At 47.1% G+C, this 20,480-nt stretch overlaps 1 protein-coding gene across 4 annotated transcripts in view; it reads left to right on the forward strand.

Moving 5' to 3' along the window:
• trrap (transformation/transcription domain-associated protein) overlaps positions 1–20,480 on the forward strand; it is a gene marked incomplete at both ends in the record, with an annotated part of 72,742 nt that overhangs the window by 31,213 nt on the left and 21,049 nt on the right. For all 4 annotated transcript variants that reach the window (XM_080542210.1, XM_080542212.1, XM_080542213.1 and 1 more), the window contains 19 exons: positions 151–261; positions 604–750; positions 2,467–2,680; positions 2,835–2,963; positions 5,490–5,639; positions 8,174–8,373; positions 8,795–8,916; positions 10,052–10,265; positions 10,419–10,598; positions 10,838–10,984; positions 11,909–12,028; positions 13,211–13,498; positions 13,892–14,029; positions 14,365–14,477; positions 14,720–14,855; positions 16,335–16,526; positions 18,013–18,208; positions 19,977–20,095; positions 20,228–20,374. In XM_080542210.1, the coding sequence (XP_080398336.1) occupies positions 151–261; positions 604–750; positions 2,467–2,680; positions 2,835–2,963; positions 5,490–5,639; positions 8,174–8,373; positions 8,795–8,916; positions 10,052–10,265; positions 10,419–10,598; positions 10,838–10,984; positions 11,909–12,028; positions 13,211–13,498; positions 13,892–14,029; positions 14,365–14,477; positions 14,720–14,855; positions 16,335–16,526; positions 18,013–18,208; positions 19,977–20,095; positions 20,228–20,374 (3,063 nt within the window). The remainder of the gene's footprint in view (positions 1–150; positions 262–603; positions 751–2,466; positions 2,681–2,834; positions 2,964–5,489; positions 5,640–8,173; positions 8,374–8,794; positions 8,917–10,051; positions 10,266–10,418; positions 10,599–10,837; positions 10,985–11,908; positions 12,029–13,210; positions 13,499–13,891; positions 14,030–14,364; positions 14,478–14,719; positions 14,856–16,334; positions 16,527–18,012; positions 18,209–19,976; positions 20,096–20,227; positions 20,375–20,480) is intronic.

Raw genomic sequence — 20,480 nt, forward strand, 5'->3', positions numbered from 1 at the left:
AGGTCTGTACTTTAAAAAGAGATTCTCCATTGTAAATGTTAACATTCTGAGTTCCTCAGAAGGTCACCTCTGCCCTCTGCTTCCATCCCGTTTGTCCAGACACAGTGCAAAGAACAGTCTGTTCACTTTTTGTATCGTGTGTGTGTGCAGGTGTTTGGACGAAGCCCATCCATGCCAGGCACTGAGACCCTTCTCACTAAGCCTGTGGAGAAACAACATACAGACACTGTGGTCAACTTCCTCATCCGAATCGCCTGCCAGGTAGGACACACTTGGTGGCTGTCCTCCAGCTGTCCCCACACACAGCTGTCCCATGCCTGCAGTCACAGAGGTGTCCTTGGTGCTGCCTCTGCCAACTTGGCCCTGAAATAGACTGGGTCATTACATGTCACCTCTATTGGACAGGATGACACACAACACAAGAAGTAATTGGGCTACAAAAAATCTAATGCAAGAGAACATTACTTCAGCCAAACCCACTCAGTTATTATACACGTTAATGGACCAGTACACACATCTGCCAGTCACCCTTTTACTCCAATGTGTATCACACAGCCTGTCTGCTAAACTCTCTTTCTCTCACTCCCTCTCCTCTCCCCCCAGGTAAACGACACTGCCAATGTGGCTGGCTCCCCAGGTGAGCTGCTGTCTCGTCGTTGTGTGAGCCTGATGAAGACTGCTCTCAGGCCGGATATGTGGCCCCGCGCTGAACTCAAACTGCAGTGGTTCGACAAGCTCCTCATGACCGTGGTAAGGCGTAGGCAAATGCCCTCGGCCATAGTGCACCTGGGCTGACCTCGGCTCCTGTCCCCCCCACACCAGGGAAGTGATCTCCTCACTCATTGGTCACCTAACCTGCCCATCAGTAACCTGCAACTACCCCACTGATCAGAAAGAGAAAGAGACTCTGTAAACTTTAAAAAACGGAAACGTATTATGCTCTTTTTTCCCACAAGTTAATGTAGGTCTCTGGGTACCCCAAAACGTTTTTTGCTGAAAATACCACTCAGATTTTATTTCCAGCATGCCTCTAAATGCAGCTGTTTGTCCTTTTATGGACGGCCTGTTTCACTGGTCAGGAAATCATCAGCGGTTCGCTGTGTGGCAGCGCGGCGAAAGAACATAATTAATTAACATACGTTTCCCAGTCGGAATTAAATAAAAAATGTAATATCCCATGAAAATGATCCGAATTTCCCTTCGAATGTACAAATGCATGGTGGGGGAAATGTTCAACATGAGACCCCGCTCTGCGTAGAGTATAATATATAATAAATATGCAGCCCACAAAAAAACTTTGTTAAAAATTGTTTTATTTCACAGTTTCTGTGTTAGTAGGGTCATCAGAGACCCAAATCTACAGCACAACAATATTTTTTTCATAATATGGGAGTAACAGTTGGTTATAGTAGCTGTAATAGATTTTAGACTATACACAAATGTGTTCTTGCAGTCTTTCTCTGGGACTTAGCTAGAAGTTTTCCTCAGCTCCTAAGCTCTGTCTTGCTGTTTGCATAATGCTTAAGTCCTTTTGTCTCTTATCTCTGCTACAATGAGTGAGTCTGCGCTGCCATAATGACTAAATAATGACGGTGACCAGATAGTAGCAGTCATTGCGGACTTCCCCGCCCTGCCCCCTCCTCTCCTCCTCTTCTCATCTCCCTGCCCCTATTCAAAAGCCTGCCTAGACAAGGTTATCAGCGTGCTGTGCCTGTTGTCAGAGGGATGCGTAAGCCTCTATGTGGATCACTGCACAGCACCACACCCCTCACCCTCTACATCCTTCTACCCCCCTCCAAAGCCTCCAAGGAGGGTCTGACAAACAAGCCACCCCGCCCTCCTTCCCCTCCCTCCCCTTCCCTCAGCCCCCTCTCCTGGGACCATGCAGTACCTTATCCTAACTAATGAACAGTGCTCCAAATCGGATTTCCTTTTATCATCTCATTGTACTGCCATGTCAGTGATTAAGGGGTGGTGGGTGAGGTCTGACTGGAGAATGAGGCAGGGGGAAGGCACATACACACACTCACACTCACACTCACACACACATACACACTCACACGCACTCCCTGCCACACTCCAGAGACTAGGTCTTATTCTGTTTCTACCGTCTCAGATCAATACTCCCTAACTAGGACCAAAGCCTTATCACAGGAGTCACCTTGTTCATTATCACAGAATAGTGAACTTGCCTTTGTTTCAGATCATCATCTATCACCACCGTGGTTGTCATGGTGTTGATTGCTGTTTAGTCAATTAAATTCTGTGCTCTGTATTTTGTATTTACTATTTTTTATTGTTGTTGTTTTTTTTATCCCAAATGATCACCAAACCAGTTTTAGAAGATCTATCTTTGTAGCTGAGCTTGATAATGGTCAACTCTGCCAGTCTGTTTATTTTCATGTAAATTCTGACCACTCACTCTCTTTCCCTCCCTTCTTCCTTCCTTCCCTCTCCCACCCTCAGGAGCAGCCTGCCCAGGCTAACTTCTCTAACATCTGTACGGGCCTGGAGATCCTGGCCTTCCTGCTGACGGTGCTGCAGTCTCCAGCCATCCTGGCCCACTTCAAGCCCCTCCAGAGGGGCATCGCCGCCTGCATGACCTGTGGCAACACCAAGGTCCTCCGGGCCGTCCACTCACTGCTCTCACGTCTCATGAGCATCTTCCCTACTGAGCCCAGTGAGTTCAGCCTAGTCTAGCACCACAACCAAACCCCTAACTATACGTTTTTTTCTACATGGTGTAAAATGAATTTGAAACACAACTCTTAGTCCTATTTGTTTACGTGTCTGTTGTTTATTAGTTCTTGTCTGTTTCCCCACCCCTCTCCAAGGCACCTCCACTGTGGCGTCTAAGTATGAGGAGTTGGAGTGTCTGTACGCCGCCGTGGGGAAGGTCATCTATGAGGGCCTCACCAACTATGAGAAGGCCACCAGCAGTGCCAACCCCACACAGCTCTTTGGTAAGATCTCCTCTCTCTATTTCCACCTCTCTCTCCTCCTCCCTCTTCCCCATCTCTCTCTTTGTCTGTCTGTCTTTTTCTCACTCCATCTCTCTCTCTCTCTCTCTCTCTCTCTCTCTCTCTCTCTCTCTCTCTCTCTCTCTCACACACACACACACACTCTTCATACCTCAGTCTCTATCCAGCAATTAAAGTAGTGAGTGTGTCGTTTAAATCTAAAGCAATGGGATGTGCAGGATGGTTTAACATCTGGCCTATTTTAAATGAGGTTTACAGTACAGCAGTCAGAGCAAGTCTGGGGAGAACAGACATTTCTCTTCTTGCTCCTCCCGCAAATATCACTTTCATACCAGATGTCACGTTCTCAGGGATTAAAGTTATCCGCCGCTACGACGGATTTCCGTCAATTTATTCCAAGTTGCGACGGATTTATTCCAAGTTGTGACGGATTTTACCTGGTGTAATATGATTTGTAGAGGCATACAATCTATTTTGATGTTGGTATTAGGTATATAAATTATATATAATAGCCTATATAGCCTACATATAGGCCTTTATTGGCTACAACTATGCGACAGTAACAGAGCGGGGTGCACTGACGCTGAACCCCTCTATAAGTAGGTGGACAATGCGTGGTGCTGAAATAGCCGACATGCGGTGTGTGGTTTGAAAAAAGTAACGCCAGCTCAGTAAATCATTCAAACTTAATGTTTACTTATAGGCTATGTGAATGTGACTGCACCACACATGTGAACAGTAACAAAGCAAATGCAGTTTAATTTTATGAAAAACATTGACAACAAAATCGGCGCCAAAAAAAAGCTGAATCCGCTTAGCCTATACTCCTGAAACGACAGAGCACAAACACGCTACATTACCAGGGATAATAATTACAATGAGCCATTCATTAAAAATAGCAAAAATAATATTAGGCTATTAAATCTCACTTAATGAGAAAACTGGCATCTCCCATCGGTCACTATTTGTTGGCTATCTGGTGATATGGACGTCTTTGAGTGTCTAGAAAAGCTCTATAAGTCTTATTATTATTTATTATTATTATGGACGTCACTTTAATCCGGCAGTTCTCAAGGGTTTTATGCACCAATCGATTCCTCTAGTGCGTCTTTATCACATTCATTGACGAAAAGGACGACTCGCATGTATAGGTGGAAGGGAACATTCATTGTGAGCACGTAAAATGTGAGTCTCTCACAACGGCTTTGCATTGATGAAACCAGGTAGGATGAACGCATAGTTCGCTGTCCATTCCTCTTTAAATGCCCTGTTTTCAACTTTCCTCTTTAGACCTTTGGAGAGTGACATGATGTTTCTCTTGCTAGCTAGCAGGTTAAATGTTTAGCTAACTTCACCCGACACGCAAACAACCAATCCAATAATAATGTGACCATGTAAGTCTGGGAGGAGGGGGGAATAATTATCAGAATAAAAGTATGTTCAATAATTATTAGAATAAGTTAGGCTGCGCTACATCGTCAGTCCACATATTTATTATTCAAAACTATGGAAAAGGGTGAAACTACGTTTCAACGTTGTTGAGAATCACAACACAAACTCGCTAGTCAAGCCAAAATACTGCAGCGAAATGGATTGGACTGCTACCTAGTTAACTAGAACACTACTTTACATTGTTAGCAGGCTCACAAAACAAGCCGTGTTTGTTGACTAGCGATGTGTCATTGATTTTCTACAACGCGGAAATGTTTTCACATTTTTCGAAAGAAAAGTCAAAGCATTAGAACGTAGAACGGAAAATCGCACGGGCGCCACCGGCCCCGATTTGGCCTGAATAGTTTTTTCCGTCAGGAGATTTTTTTTTGCTTTAATCCCTGCGTTCTTTCAAAAAAAATCATATTTTTAATGCCTGAGAATAAATTCTCAATTTACACCGAGGTGGCATATTCTTATTTATTTAAGTCAGTGACAAGGTGACAAATCGCTATCGGAGAACAATGTAAAGGTAACGCTATTTGAAACCAGTCCCAAAATGGCAACAGTGGTCAATAGATACCTTCAAATCCTGTCGTCCCGGTGGTGCTGGGTTCCACACATGGCTCTTGTGGTGTGTTTGTCTCCCCTCCCCAGGGGGGTACACAGAGAAGTGCATTACTCATCTCTTTCCCGCTTCCCGCATCTCTTTCCCCTTGTTGTACTACTGACTCTCACACAAACAGCCTTTCTCCAAAGTCACCAGCCTGCTGTGTTCCTGTGTGTGTGACTGTCTCTCTACAGTCACCCTGTGTGTTTCTGTGTGTGTGTGTGTGTGTGTGTGTGTGTGTGTGTGACTGTCTCTCTGTCACCCTGTGTGTTTCTGAGTGTGTGTGTGTGTGTGTGTGTGTGTGACTGTCTCTCCGTCACCCTGTGTGTTTCTGAGTCCGTGTGTGTGTGTGTGTGTGTGCATGCGTGCGTTTGAGTGCGCGTGGGGTACAGGGTTTGGCCATCGGGGAGACGGTGGCATTGATTTGAATACACTTTTCTCTTCCTCTTTCTTGTTCTCTCTTCCAGGAACTCTGATGATTCTGAAGTCTGCCTGCAGTTACAACTCCAGCTACATCGACAGGCTGATCTCAGTGTTCATGCGCTCGCTGCAGAAGATGGTCAGGGAGCACCTGAGCCCACAGACCGCTACCCCTGGGGCCACAGAGACCAGCACAGGTGGATGGACACACACACACACACACACACACACACACACATCCCTACACAAACACACACACACACACACACACACAGCCTCCCTCTGTCCTTCAGAACCCCCCACATCGCCAGGCCCACCATCGCCAGTTTTCCCAGTAGATGTCTTCCTGTAGCTCCATTGAGGCTGGTTCAGGTTTCCCCCTCCCACTACCATTTTCTCTGTTCTATTTCCCCACAGTCATCAGGTCTGAGTGCTCTCCCAGACCCAGGCCTACATTACACTATAGTGCGTCTTGGCTGGGGTGACATTTCAGCTCGATGACCTTAGCACTGTGGAACTCCCCCGCCCCCCTTACCCATCCTCCCATATCTGTGTATGTGAGACTGCAAACTGTGTGTGAGAGTGAGAGTGAGAGTGTTCCTGGCATCTTGACTACCCACACACTTCACATACACACTTCACATACACACACACACACATACACACAAACAATGGGCCAAGAGCTCAGATATCCCCCTATCTCAGCACTGTCGGGAAACCTGCACAAAAGCCCCCGCAGCGTGGTCTCAGTGGCTGCTGGGGTCGGGCTGATCTGCTGGGCTGATAGACAGAAAGGTTTCACAGGGAATGTTCCACAGCTCTGATTACCACTTCCTGTATTGTGTTTGGCTATCTCCCTGGCTGAGACTGACAGCTTGTCCCCTTGCATTATTCCCCCAACCACGGCTGAGGCCTAGGTGTTGGTGAATGTTGTGTGAAGGTGTGGAGTGTACTATGTTGTAGTGTGTCCCCCACCTCCTCCTCACCATTTTAGCAAGGATCATCAGATGCTATCAGGACTTTAAATGTTCACTATTGAGAAACACACACATTTAGCCTCCACTGAGTGTAGATAAAGAAAGACCAGAAGCTCTAGAGGTCCTCTGGCCAGCAAGATCCTGACCATCTCATCCTCAATGAGTTTTCTACTGTTCTACTGTACCCCAGCATAGCGAATCGTTTCAACAGCCTCAAGGTATTGATTTTTAGCCCGGCTCTTAGCTGCGATTTAGCTAGCAAGCAGTAGATTTAGATCTTAGATTTAGATAGTAGATCTTAGAGTTTATAAGACTGTTAGAAGCTTCATAATGAATTCATGGCTTTGTCGGTTTCGGACAATCCTAACGGCCAGACCCACAACTTCTACCCTCTAACCTTTAACCTAGATCTGGGCGATGAATAGATTTGTCAATTAATTCGAATTTATGGTTTAGGACGATGTTTAAAAGTGAAAAGCGACTTTCACTTTAACTTGGGTGGTTCGGTCACTTTAACTGAAAGTGGTTCGGTTTTGCAGCGTCCAACCTCAAGCCAAACCACTGTCCACTCAAGCTTGTCTAAAGTCTGTGGCAACTAAAAGCAGCAGCACGGCTAATTCATTACAGCATCTCAAACGGAGGCGCACAGCCGAGTGGGAGAAGCGTGTGGCACTGCGAGTTGCACAAGACAGCGTAAAAAAATGTAATGTTTAAAATCGGGTGTGGTGTAGGGATGGACGGTTTCCAATTTTTTAAACCGAGAAACCGTTAACGAAAATAACTGCGGTTTTCCGGTTAACCGGGATTCAAAATCATATTGTTGAGCCGCCAATTATAGAAAATTCAACCAGCAAACATCATATTCACATTAGCAGCGCAGCAGCAACTTCAAAGAGACAAAGGAGAGATTCCTTATTTGACACAGAGTCTGCTCAACCAGGATAATGCCAGCACTCCAAAACCAACGTGGTAATCAATCAGCCAAACAGCAGTGAATATGCAAGCCGTATACCATCCATTAATACACAACTTGGCTTCTGTGATTGGCTTTGGCTGGGGGTCCCGAAGTAGTAATATGTTGACAGGTTCCGTGATTTATCTCCAATGGTCACTTAGTTAATCGCCTTCCATATGATCCTTCATCCAATGCGCCATGAAAGTTTCATCAAGACTGGTCTATTTAGTCCGTAAGGCTATTATTCTAGGTTTTTTGCCAGAAAAACAAGCTTCTTCGTCTTTTCTGTCTTCAGAACGGCTCGTAATACATGTTTTTTTTTTTTTAAGGGAGCATCTTGCTTCCCTAACAGTGTTGCCAGATGGGATTGGTTTCCAGCCCAACCACAGTCTAAAAATCGCCCAGTGTGATCATAAGTAGCCCAATTGGGCGGGAATACACCCAATCAGGCAACACTGTTCCCTAATTCTCCGTTCTGAGGAGAAGCTGTCACGTGACATGTCTTTTTAGACAGTTCATTTATTGACAAATTACATTGTTTACATAAATCACTTTCATAGCATCTTCAACCACACACGTTTATGGCGTTTATTATATATTGCAATTTATGACGTTGTGATCATGTGTGGAAGTCCGGTTTTATAGCGGTTTTGGTAAAAAACGTTGATATTTTTAGAAACCGCGGTTTTCGGTTTAACCGTAAAACCGTCCAACCCTAGTGTGTTGTGAAAAAATCGGAGATACATTTTTTTAAGCCATATCGCCCCTGCCGTACTTTAACCTACGTCCTCTCCCTCAGTGACCAGCGAGCTGGTGATGCTTAGTCTGGACCTGGTGAAGACCCGTCTGTCCGTCATGAGCATGGAGATGAGGAAGAACTTCATCCAGGTCATCCTCACCTCGCTCATTGAGAAGTCGCCCGATGCCAAGATCCTCCGCGCCGTGGTGAAGATCGTGGAAGAGTGGGTGAAGAACAACTCACCCATGGCTGCCAACCAGGTGAGATACCAGAGCTCCCAATTATCTGTCTTCACACATGTAGACATTCTACATGTAGGCCTATCCTCTCAATCTGTGTCTCCATATTTGTGTTGGAAATAAGCTTAGGTGTGATGTGAAACCCATGACAGAGACTCATGACCCATTCCAATTATCTCTGTTATGATTACCAGCCAGCAAAGAAATCCTCAGCTTTTGTGAGCCCAAATGCACCCAGATTTCTTTGCTCTGATGCATTTCCTCGAAAATGAGGAGTCCAGCAGAGAGGGGGAGGAGCAGGGGAGAGAGCAGGAGCAAAGGTGCAGCACGGCACACTCCCTGAGATGCGTTCAAGATAAATTAACTTAATCAATCTGCTCTCTCCCCGCCCTCTTCTCCTCTACCTCTCAATCTTTTCCTCACTCCCTCCATGATCGTGCAGATGCCCAATCTGAGGGAGAAGTCCATCCTGCTGGTGAAGATGATGACCTACATTGAGAAGCGCTTCCCTGATGACCTTGAGTTAAATGCCCAGTTCTTGGACCTCGTTAATTACGTCTACAGGTAATTACTTTCATTAATCACCAGGCCGAGTAGGCAGGCCACGGCCACAGCAGCACTCCATCCATCTCATGAGGTAGGGAGAGAGGGCGATGGGTAGTGAGAGAAGGGTAGAGGGAGGGAGAGAGGTAATGGTGGGGAAAAGGAGAGTGGGGGAGGAAGATGGGGAAAGGTATAAAGCAGGTGGCCACACCAGAGAGAGAGAGAAATGTACAGGGAGGTGTACAGTGGGGGGTGGGGTAGCTAGACAGAAAGAACGAATGAACGAGAGGGATGGTGACTGGGTTTGGGAGGCTACGACAGTGAGAGGCCTGAGTCAGCTCTTGACAGGACACCTGGTGGTGGGGGGGGGGAGGGGCCTCCCAGCGAGAGGGGACTGGCTCATCCACCCTCTGCTATCCATCCTGCCTGGCCGTATGACCACACACACAAACCAGACAGATTTGCACAAGTAGTGCCGCTGCCCCCTTTTCTCAACCTCGCCGTTCTCAGACACCGGTTCTTTATATCAATCAGCTCACTTTAAACAAGCTGTAAAACCATGATTGACAGATCTACATCAAATAAAGATAATCCAATGGCCTGACAGCTGCTCCAGGGGAGGAAGTGTGTGAATAAGTAGCTTTATTACACTTCTGATGCTCCTCCTCTGTGTGAATAGGACCCTCGAGTCTCATTCACCAGAGCTCTGGAATAACCTAGAAATGATGACATTGGTTAGAAAGGCGTTTAATGTGGGCTTTAACCACTTTACTACTGTAGATGGTTTATTGCGTACGCTGATGCGTTTTTAAGCACTATCGTAGGTGTGTGGAGCTGCCTTTCTTCTTCTTGTTTCGCGCTCAACTGTTCTGTCTCCGTTGTTCTGCCACATTTGGTTTTGCCTGGCCATTATTGTAAATTCAATCAGGTTCACAATTGCCTTGTAAGGAGAAAAAGTGTTTGAGGTCAAATAACGTGGACATAGATATGTGGATAGGCTGCCTAAAATAAGTAGATGAAATAGCATGCAGAGGCTGTGACGCTATAGAAAGACGTGAGCCACCTAGAAATTTCAGACTAAGTGTAGATAACGATTGGTTAAACAGTGGTTCCCTGACCTTTGACCTTTGCCTGTCTGTTGTCTTCATTCAACAAGGGACGAGAGTCTGTCAGGAAGTGACATCACGTCGAAGCTTGAGCCGGCCTTCCTGTCGGGGCTGCGCTGCGCCCAGCCGTTGATCAGGGCCAAGTTCTTTGAGGTGTTTGACTTGTCCATGAAGCGGCGCGTTTACGAGAGGCTCCTCTACATCTGCTGCTCTCAGAACTGGGAGGCCATGGGCAGCCACTTCTGGATCAAACAGTGCATTGAGGTGAGGTGACACGAGAGAGAGGGGGCTGGGGCTTGGGCGTTTTATGAATAGAGAAAAGAGGATATGAGAAGAACGGTTGTTAAATAGTATTGTTAGCAGGATTGCAGTTCATAAACTACACTATACAGACTGTGTTTGCTGTGCGTGTGTTAGCTGCTGCTGGCGGTGTGTGAGAGGAACAGCATCATTGGCACCAGCTGTCAGGGCTCCATGCTGCCGTCCATCACCAACGTCATCAACCTGGCAGACAGCCATGACCGAGCAGCCTTCGCCATGGCAACACACATCAAGCAGGAGCCACGTGAGCGGGAAACCAGCGAGACCAAGGAGGAGGTGAGACAGACAGACAGACAGACACACACACACACAGACCTGTTCTGCCACAGGTTGTTTTCCCAGGAGATATAACATAAGTTTCAGCTTCAAATTCCTTCTGTTTACAAAGCATGTAGTATTTACTCCAGCCATCTCCTTCCTTACAGATTTCAAATTGCAAAAAAATCATATTTTACCATGCCCCTCCAATCTCTTGCTTGTGCTCTCCTCCTGTCCTCCATCCCCCTTTCCTTCAGGATGTGGAGATAGACATTGAGCTGGCCCCCGGGGACCAGACAGCCATCCCTAAGACCAAGGAGCAGGCGGAGAGAGACGCAGGCAACCAGCTGCACATGCTCACCAACCGCCACGACAAGTTCCTCGACTCCCTACGAGAGGTCAAGGTGAGACACGCTGGTTGAACCCTCCTCCTCTCCGACCAGACTCCCGCCTCATCCTCACTGGGACCAGGGTTGTGTCTCAGTGTCTTCCTGCTCTACCTGCACTGATCCGAAGACATGAGTTTAGTCAACAAAATAAACATGACTGTACTTGACAGGTACCCTCCATGTATTTGCTCCAGTCAAGGCTGTTGGAGGTGGAAAGGGTCATTGTAATGCACGGAATGGAATGAGGAATGGTATCCCATAACACGTGTGTTGGATAACATTCCTCATTCCTAAGCCTAAACCTTGACTTGCTTACACCTTTCTTGTACTCTCACATCAGTGCAGAAGAGAGAAATAAGACCTAAGGAAAGAAGCCTCATGTGATACACTCATTATATATACAATATACATGAGACACCCCCCCCCCAGATCTACCACAGTTCCGATATCCCAGCCTCTTTGATCCGAGCGTTTCCGGAATCACTTCCTGGTTGCTCTGGGGTCAGACAGGCATTGATTCCTGTAGGATCCTGCCTGCGGGGCTGTTGTATCCTGCCTGAGGGGCTGTTTAATATGCCAGAGTCACACCATCGCTAGATACATGATGAAGAGAAGAGGTCAGAGACCCGACTTGCCTCAGAGCCCCAGGGGGGAAGAGAAAAACGCCATGCTATGAATTTACATGGAATTTCACCTCCATCCGACCACTGAATAGAAATAATGTCTTAGATTAACATTCATATTTCAGAATCAAGTATTGTGCTCTACATTTTGTATGAAGAGGACTATTAGAGATCTCGATGTAGATTCAATATGTCGATTCAACTCAATACTGTGCCAGGTCAGTCGTTTACTAATTGAGGTGAAGGATTGACGGGGAGGAATTCAAAATGACCTGATTGACCTGTGGAGATTGTTGTTGTTGCGTGTTTGTGTCAGACGGGGGCGCTCCTGAACGCCCTGGTGCAGCTGTGCCACATCTCCACCCCGCTGGCAGAGAAGACCTGGGTGCAGATCTTCCCCCGCCTCTGGAAGATCCTGTCAGACCGCCAACAGCATGTGAGTACTCTACCGCCCCATCCCGCCCCCCCCCCCGTCACGCTCCATTGAAGTGGGAAGAGGTTGACCTTCACCGTTGACACAACGGTCAGATCGTTAACCACCCCTCTGACGCCTGAGGTTAGCATCTGGGAGAAGAGTAATCTGATCCTAGATCTGTGGTTCAAGGCGGCATTTGCCTTGTGCGAGTCACGAGAACTGGAGAGGTGAAAGGGCGTGGTGTGACTCATCATGTCCGTGTCACCATCACTTCACCCAGGCAGGACTCCAGACCGACCATCACGCTCTGAAGACACGGGTCACAGGCTCCGGTCTGACCTGACATGCCCGGTTCTCTCTCTCACACACACACACACGCGCGCATGCACACACGCGCGCATGCACACACACGCGCGCATGCACACACACACACTCACACACCATTCTCTCTCGTCCTTTCTTTGTCTCTCCAACTCTTCTCTGTATGTGTTCCTGACATACAGTCACATGGTCTCTCTGTGACTCACCCCCCTCTCCCTGGGTGCTGTCAGTCCCTGGGCAGAGCAGACAGCCTGACCTTGGCACTCCCATTCCGGCCTTAAAACATGCGATTCTCCCTTAATGAGGACGGATTCATTTATGCAAAATATGGGGAAAAAACTTAATGAGTTTAATGAACCAGATGCCTCAAGTATTTATAGGCCTATTTAAGGGCCTTGATTTGAAGTGATTGAGCTATTAAGTCTCAGAAATGCATTGGAAATAGAAAAAGACATCTTAATGATGATGTTTTTACTCAGAGACAGGGATGAAGTCATAAATGGGTTGTATATTTATGCTGATGTATATCTCGGCTTATGTCGATTAGGCCAGCGCTGAAAGAAATCAATTTTAAGTATAAATAGGGTGAATATTTTTGCTAGCACGCCGTCTCTTTGATTATTATGCCATGATAACGAATAGCGCTATCCAATTAGTTCAAGCTTGACTGACACGTTGACATCTCCAAAGCTGGTGCAATTAAAGTGACCATCATCCAGTGAATTATTCCATCGCCATATGGTCACGATGACCATTTCCTCACTAAAGCAAAGAAAATAAATGATGTCTTCAGATTGGGCTTCTGTCCTAACAGACTTCTACTGCCTATCCTCCTTCCTTCCCCCATCTTCCCCTTCCCCCCCCCCCCCCCTCTCTCTCCAGGCCCTGTCGGGGGAGATGAGCCCGTTCCTGTGTAGTGGGAGCCACCAGGCCCAAAGGGACTGCCAGCCCAGTGCCCTCAACTGCTTTGTGGAGGCGATGTCCCAGTGCGTGCCCCCCATCCCCATCCGGCCCTGTGTGCTCAAGTACCTGGGCAAGACCCACAACTTGTGGCTGCGCTCCACCTTGATGCTGGAGCAGCAGGCCTTTGAGAAGGGCCTCAGCCTGCACAGCAAGCCCAAGCAGAGCACAGAGTTCTACGAGCAGGAGAGCATCACGCCGCCGCAGCAGGTACGCTGGGACAGGGAGCCCCCTCAACTGCTTCCTCATTAGACAGTCATCTCCATTAAAATGACTCCCTATAACTGTCATAGTGTGCACTACCTTTGGTCCCCACAAGGGTGATCTTTTCTGATTTTAGCCGGGACAAAGACTTAACATGGTTGGGAGTTTTTATCACTCACTGAATAGCGCCCATTATATATATATAGCGCCCATATAGCGCCCATTCTCATATTGTTATTGCATTTTACATGGATAAAGTTCCTCTTATTCACTGTCTCTGTCTCGGTGTCCTTGTATGTGTATGTGTATGTGTATGTCTCTGTCTATGTGTCTGTGCGTGTGTGCGTGCGTGCGTGTGTGTGTGTGTGTGTGTGTGTGTGTGTGTGTGTGTGTGTGTAGGAGATTCTGGACTCCCTGGCGGAGCTCTACTCCCTGCTGCAGGAGGAGGACATGTGGGCGGGCCTGTGGCAGAAGCGCTGTAAGTTCCCTGAGACCAGCACAGGCATCGCCTACGAGCAGCATGGCTTCTTTGAGCAGGTGAGACAACGAGACTATTGATTTCACTAGTGACAATAATGATGGACTTGAACAAAAGTCTCCACTCGACAGAGACATTTTTACAACGCACTAATCCAATAGTCTTTATCGCCCCTCAACATTAATATAATCTTACGTACCCATCATCATTCCTCATCACCTCTTAGACGCTAGAATTGGATAAGTTATTGGAAGTTATTTTTTTCTTATTTTCTTTCTGTACAGTTTCCTTGAGTTTGAGAAAGGCGCTTGTAAATACAATCTATTATTATTATTATTATTATTATTATTATTATTATAAATCATGGATGTGTTTCTTTGTTCGTCTCCCCCAGGCCCAGGAGAGCTACGAGAAGGCAATGGAGAAGGCCAGGAAGGAGCATGAGCGGAGCAACGCCTCCCCCGCCATCTTCCCAGAGTACCAGCTGTGGGAGGACCACTGGATACGGTAATAATGGCCTCTAGCTCTGGCAACATGAGGTATACATTTCTATTCCATCAACATACCCCTGTCTTGTTATATCCTGCTTGTCGCCACCAGAAAGATTGCACTGAAATGATATGGGTGATGTTTTGTGGTGAACTTATCATGCTGCACCTCGTGCTGTGGCCATTTGTCCCGTCTGCTACGTCTCTCTGTGTGCACCGTCGTCTGAAGCTTGTTACCCCCCCCCCCCCCCCCCCGTGCAGCTGTTCCAAAGAGCTGAATCAGTGGGAACCGCTGACGGAGTACGGACAGTCTAAAGGCCACACCAATCCCTACCTGGTTCTGGAGTGTGCCTGGAGGGTCTCCAACTGGGCCGCCATGAAAGAGGCACTGGTACAGGTGAGGATGCACGCATGAACAAATACACACACCTTCCAGGGCTTTTCATCACTAGTCGTTGTCTCCCCCCCCCCCCCCCCCCCCATATATACTGTATGCACTGTATTATACTGTATACTATACAGTATAAGGCTATGCCTCAATTTCTCCCTAGAACATTAACATCATTACATTAGGACACGGTCCAGTTTTCCTGCTGCTGAACACCTCGTAAAACTGTGAAAATGTAGTCTGGCTGTTTGGGAGGTTAATCTATTAGCCTCATGTTTTCGAAAACAAAGTCAAGAGGAAACGTGATAGTACCTGACACATAACAAATTCTCCAGCTCCTTCCTCAAGGAGACTTGGAACGAATCCATTGGGTTCTCCGTCCGAAGGTGACATCTAATTAAATTGTCCGGCAACAGCGCCACCTCCTTCCTCTCCCCTCCCTCACCCCCCTCCCTCCCTCCCTCCCACCTTCCTTCTGACTTGGTTTTGCATCTAATATTTACGGGTCTGTGCGTGAATAATTGCCCTGCTGGGGAGTGATTTTGTTGGGTGGCAGAAGAGCGATCAGGCTGTTTGGTGGGGCTCTGGTGGGACTCTGGTGGCTCAGAGGAAGTCTAAATGTCCCAGCTTTCAATTAAACCAGAGCTTGATAAGGGCAGCCTCGTCTCTGGGATATTCATCACATGTCGCCTGTGATAAGTGCACGTTGACCGATTGCTGTAATTTTCTCCCGCCTCCCGCGCCTGCACACACACACACACACACACACACACACACACCGTGTCGCAAAGGCTTGGCTAGGGGCTATTGTTGGTGTAGTGGTTAATGCACTCAGCATTCTAATCAATACCAGGGCTCTTGGCTTTCTAAGTGTCAGGTCAGACAGGTTGATTATTCTTCAACCACAAAGGCCTTTTGAAATTATTTTGGAGGAGGAATATAGAGCACAGCGTCGCTGCCTTCTATTTCTGTGCTGTTTTATGCCACTGACTGTCAGAAGCATTTCCCCCTAACGAGTCACTCATAGAATATAAACTACATGTAATTGTAATATGTAATGTGACACAGTTTGGTAAAAACGGCCGCATGTCGGCAATTCTCAAGTTGCGCAAATGAACAAAAAGCTCGTTTTTGTGTGTTACGTTTTTTGGCATATTACGAAAGCTGAAGTGGTGAAGAGTCCACTCGATTCAGAGCACACTTCTCCGCTAGTTGGTTTGAGGTGGACCATTCAAATACATCTTCTTAAAAAAAAAAACGATTTCAATGTATGACACATCATTTGAAAGCTTACAATCTGCACTTTCATAATCTGAAAAAAGAAAAATTACCATGAGGACTTGAGGACTTTTTAACCCCAGACCCTGTCACATATATGCCATTTAGCTGACGTTTTTATCCAAAGCGACTTATATTGCAGTGAGTGCATGTAAGTATATATGGTCCAAGTGGGAATCGAACCCACGTCTGTATGTGTCTGTGTGTTAGGTGGAGCTGAGCTGTCCTAAGGAGATGGCGTGGAAGGTGAACATGCATCGCGGCTACCTGGCCATCTGCCACCCTGAGGAGCAGCAGCTGACCTTCATAGAGCGCCTGGTAGAGATGGCCTCAAGCCTGGCCATACGGGAGTGGAGGAGACTGCCTCATATCGTCTCCCATGTACATACACCACTGCTACAGGTAAGACACACACACACACACACACACACACTACTACAGCCGAGATATGGCAAAGTGGTCATTACTCCTTAGAAACACTTGTATGCATTGCGAAATGGAATATATTTATTGTGAGGACTATATTGCCAAGTTAAGAGATACTCCATCAGTGACCCAGCCAATTTACTGTGGAGGGACTCGGATAAGATTGTTATGCTTCCGAAATACATCGGCAGGAAAAGGCAAGAAGCTTTCCTAGAAAGTCCACCAGGAGTGATTAGACTAGACAGAAGCGGAGGGAGGGAGAGGAGAGAGGGTGAGCAGCACCAGTAAGTTTAGAATGGCGGTAATTACTTTCCCTCCATAAGATAGCGTTTGATTAAATACCTGCTGGAAAATTAAATGTACATGATGAATGGGCAGTCGGAATGAAGGTTAGTAATGTGGCATCAGCTGATATTAACAGATAATTACGAAAAATATTTTATTGCCCAATTTATTTTGTTTCTGGAGATTTGATTTGGCAAGTCCATCGACTGCTTTAAGACATTTATATTTTTTAAAAGCAGGAGTTTGAGTTTAGTTCATTTGTTGTTATCAGTGTGGTCCCCTGCCCTGTGTGCATGCGCTTGTGTGCATGTGTGTTCCAATTCATTGCAATAGCTTGGGGAAAACAACCTTTTCTTTTCTTCTTTGTATCGTGATCGGTCCTGTAAGCCTCCTACTAATACTCAGCCGTTATATGAATCAAGCCGTCAACAAAACCCAGGACTCTCCAATGACGGAAGATCAACAAATGATCATTGATTGATGGATCTAGTATTTCATATTGATTGATAGGTTGATATAATGATATGATGGATCATGCACTCATACAGTTGGCTTGAGCAGATCAATAGTCTTTCTTATGGCAGAATAGGAGACTTATTATTTTATTTTTTTTATTTTCAAGATTTTCAATCTCTAGTCCTTTCTGTTATGTCTGAAAGAACTGATTAGCCATTAAAGGAATATCATTTTTTTGGCCCTGCCACCGTTCCAGCCATAATACAACGGTCCCTAATGGTTAATTGTTTATAGGACACTTTGATCCATCTATTTTGCGCTGGCTCTTCAGACCTCATTTTGCAGAGGTTTTCCAATAAGAATCATAAGCCCGTAATACTGTGGGGGTAATGGCTTTGGGATTGGTCTGGGCAGACTGGGCCTTCGCTGTGACCGTAGGAAGGCCAGACACCCCGCTAAATCTGATCCATGTTTTATTTGTCTTTATCCCACCATTCTCTGTTTCTGTGTCCTCTTATCCCTCTTCCCACCCGCTCACTTTCTTTCTTTCTCTTTTTCTTCTTCATCCTGTCCTCGTCCCTCCCCCGACCCTCTTCCCCATGCTCATCCAAAACCCTCTCGTCCCCATCCCCTCTCTCCCTCTTTCCCTCTGCCCATCCCAAACTCTCTTCCCCCCCACCACCCCAACCCCTCTTCCCCAACTCCCCGCCCCTCTCTCCAGGCGGCCCAGCAGATCATCGAGCTCCAGGAGGCGGCCCAGATCAACGCAGGCCTTCAGTCTGCCACCCTTGGCCGCAACAACAGCCTCCACGACATGAAGACTGTGGTGAAGACCTGGAGGAACCGCCTGCCCATCGTCTCTGACGACCTCTCTCACTGGAGCAGCATCTTCATGTGGAGGCAACACCACTACCAGGGTAACACACACACACACACACACACACACACACACACACACACACACACACACACACACCACTACCAGGGTGAGACACACACACACACACACACACACACACACACACACACACACACACACACACCACTACCAGGGTGAGACACACACACACACACACAACACCACTACCAGGGTGAGACACACACACACACACACAACACCACTACCAGGGTGAGACACACACACACACAACACCACTACCAGGGTACGACACACACACACACACACACACACACCACTACCAGGGTAACACACACACACACACACACACAACACCACTACCAGGGTAACACACACACACACGCACACACACACACACACACACCACTACCAGGGTAACACACACACACACACACACACACACAACACACACACACACACACACACACACACACACACCACTACCAGGGTGAGACACACACACACACACACACACACACACACACCACTACCAGGGTGAGACACACACACACACACACACACACACACACACACACACACACACACACACACCACTACCAGCGTGAGACACACACACACACACCACTACCAGGGTAACACACACACACACACCACTACCAGGGTAACACACACACACACACAACACCACTACCAGGGTAACACACACACACACACACACACACACACACACAACACCACTACCAGGGTAACACACACACACACACACACGCACACACACACACACAACACACACAAACACACACACACACACACACACCACTACCAGGGTAAGACACACACACACACACACACACACACACCACTACCAGGGTAAGACACACACACACACACACACACACACACACACACACACCACTACCAGGGTGAGACACACACACACACACACAACACCACTACCAGGGTAACACACACACACACACACACACAACACCACTACCAGGGTAACACACACACACACACACACACACAACACCACTACCAGGGTAAGACACACACACACACACACACACACCACTACCAGGGTAAGACGCACACACACACACACACACACACACACAGCAACACCACTACCAGGGTAAGACACACACACACACACAACACCACTACCAGGGTAAGACACACACACACACACACACACACACACACACACACACACACACACAAATAGAGGAAATCTGTCATTGGAGCAGATCCACATACACCCCCACACTCTCTGTAGGTACCCAGTTATCTCAGAATGGGGGCTTCTCTAAGATGCCACTGTGAGCGGAGCCCCTCCAGCTGTCTGTACCTTCCCAAATGTCAGCTTTCTAAAGCACTTACTCACTGCTGGACTCAGCCCACCCCAACGCGCACACACACACACACACACACACACACACACACACACACACACACACACTCAATCACACAACCACACGTACTGCAATGCCTGGCTCTCTCCTGCAGTCACATTGAAACCATTCAGAGAGGCAGTAACTGGAAAATATGATGTCTCAAGCAACTTGAGCTCAAGCACATACTGCCACCCTCTGCAAATGCTGTCGCTGTGATGACCCAAGCTACAAGTCACGTCCCCCATCACAATGAATTACATGCAAATTAAAGATACAATTTCTTTTTGCTAATGTTTGTCTGTACTCTGTATGTGTCTTGCTCTTCATGCTACATGAAGACGGCCCTCTCTGTCTCTACTCGTTTGGCTGTTGACCTATAGAGGTATTATTTTCTGTTTTAATTCCCAGCCATCGTGACGGCATATGAGACCAACACACAACACGACCCCAACACTAACAATGCCATGTTGGGAGTCCACGCCTCCGCATCTGCCATCATCCAGTACGGCAAGATCGGACGCAAGCAGGTACGCTGTTACGCTAAAACCAAAAATAAGGACATTGCGTTTGTCCAATGTTAAACTCATCAGGTGTTGATTGTACAGGATACTGTATGAAAACAACATTCAGTGTTCACAAACGTGTTTGTTGTTCTCTAGGGCCTGGTGAACGTGGCGTTGGACATCCTGAGTCGTATCCACACCATCCCCACTGTGCCCATAGTGGACTGCTTCCAGAAGATCCGGCAGCAGGTCAAATGCTACTTGCAGCTGGCCGGGGTCATGGGCAAGAACGAGTGTATGCAGGTGAGGCAGTCAGCCATGTTTTGTATATATTTGTATTTGTCAAATCTTTTATTTTCCTTTTATTTTTTTATTTTTTTTGCAACTTCCATCTGAACCTCTCGTTTGT

Source organism: Nansenia antarctica, assembly GCF_963989245.1.
Source record: "Nansenia antarctica genome assembly, chromosome: 11".
Lineage (NCBI taxonomy): Eukaryota > Metazoa > Chordata > Actinopteri > Argentiniformes > Microstomatidae > Nansenia > Nansenia antarctica.